This window comes from Cynoglossus semilaevis, unplaced genomic scaffold, assembly GCF_000523025.1.
Source record: "Cynoglossus semilaevis isolate Cse_v1.0 unplaced genomic scaffold, Cse_v1.0 C19019892, whole genome shotgun sequence".
NCBI lineage: Eukaryota > Metazoa > Chordata > Actinopteri > Pleuronectiformes > Cynoglossidae > Cynoglossus > Cynoglossus semilaevis.
Genome location: NW_007588511.1, coordinates 1 through 760, shown reverse-complemented (window position 1 = coordinate 760; position 760 = coordinate 1). Strand labels below are relative to the sequence as shown.

Sequence of the window (760 nt, the reverse complement as noted above, 5' to 3'; positions counted from 1 at the left end):
TGTGTGTGTGTGTGTGTATGTATGATGCTGTTTGTCAAGACCGATTCTCTTGAGGAGGTTCGTTTGGTACATACGCTGCCACGGGAAATGGTATCCAGGCTCACTACTATCACTCACTCACACACACACACGCAGCTCACCTGATGATCGCAAACATGGAGTTGAAGTTTTTGCATTCTCTGCAGTGCAGGGCGATCTTGATGAAATGCTTGATGGTCTTCATCCTCTTCAGGGTGTTGGGCTCTTTTAGGATCTCCGTGGCGACCCAGAAGGTCTCCTGGTTTATCACCTCCTCAAACTGCTTCAGATTACCGCTTCCCACTGAGGAGTCTAATTTGAATAAATCATCCACATATCTGGAAGACAGAGAAGTTCATTAGCAAAAAAACAAACAAACAAAGTTTGAATTTGTTTTAAGTTTAAATGAACTCACTCTGTGGACTCGATATTTCTGAAGAGCTCAAAGTCTCTCATGGAGAGCTGAGCGGCCACCTCCATGGTGCTGAGCTGCAGCAGAGAGATCTGGCTCTCTCTGAGGAGGTCCTGGGCATCCTCGTCTGAGCACAGTGTCTCAGTCTCCATGTTGTTTTTCAGGTAGTACCTATGGGAAAACACACAAGTGAGAGAGAGGTCAACCAGGAACTGGGGTGTTTTATTTGGGGAAGGAGACAATGTATAGAAACCAACAACGTAATGCAGTCAAATTGATTGTGACATCCTTTGCTATTTAACTACGTACATTTGAAATGAAAATCCAAGG

At 44.7% G+C, this 760-nt stretch overlaps 1 protein-coding gene across 1 annotated transcript; it reads right to left on the bottom strand.

The window, feature by feature from the left end:
• Positions 1 to 39: 39 nt before the first annotated feature.
• LOC103399431 (rap guanine nucleotide exchange factor 2-like) lies at positions 40 to 687 on the bottom strand. Its single transcript, XM_008338121.2, has 2 exons — positions 434 to 687; positions 40 to 356 (listed from the first exon to the last, which is right to left on the bottom strand). The coding sequence occupies exons 1-2, from the start codon at positions 580 to 582 to the stop codon at positions 137 to 139; spliced, it is 369 nt and encodes a 122-aa protein (XP_008336343.2). The 5' UTR covers positions 583 to 687; the 3' UTR covers positions 40 to 136.
• Between the last annotated feature and the right edge of the window lie 73 nt (positions 688 to 760).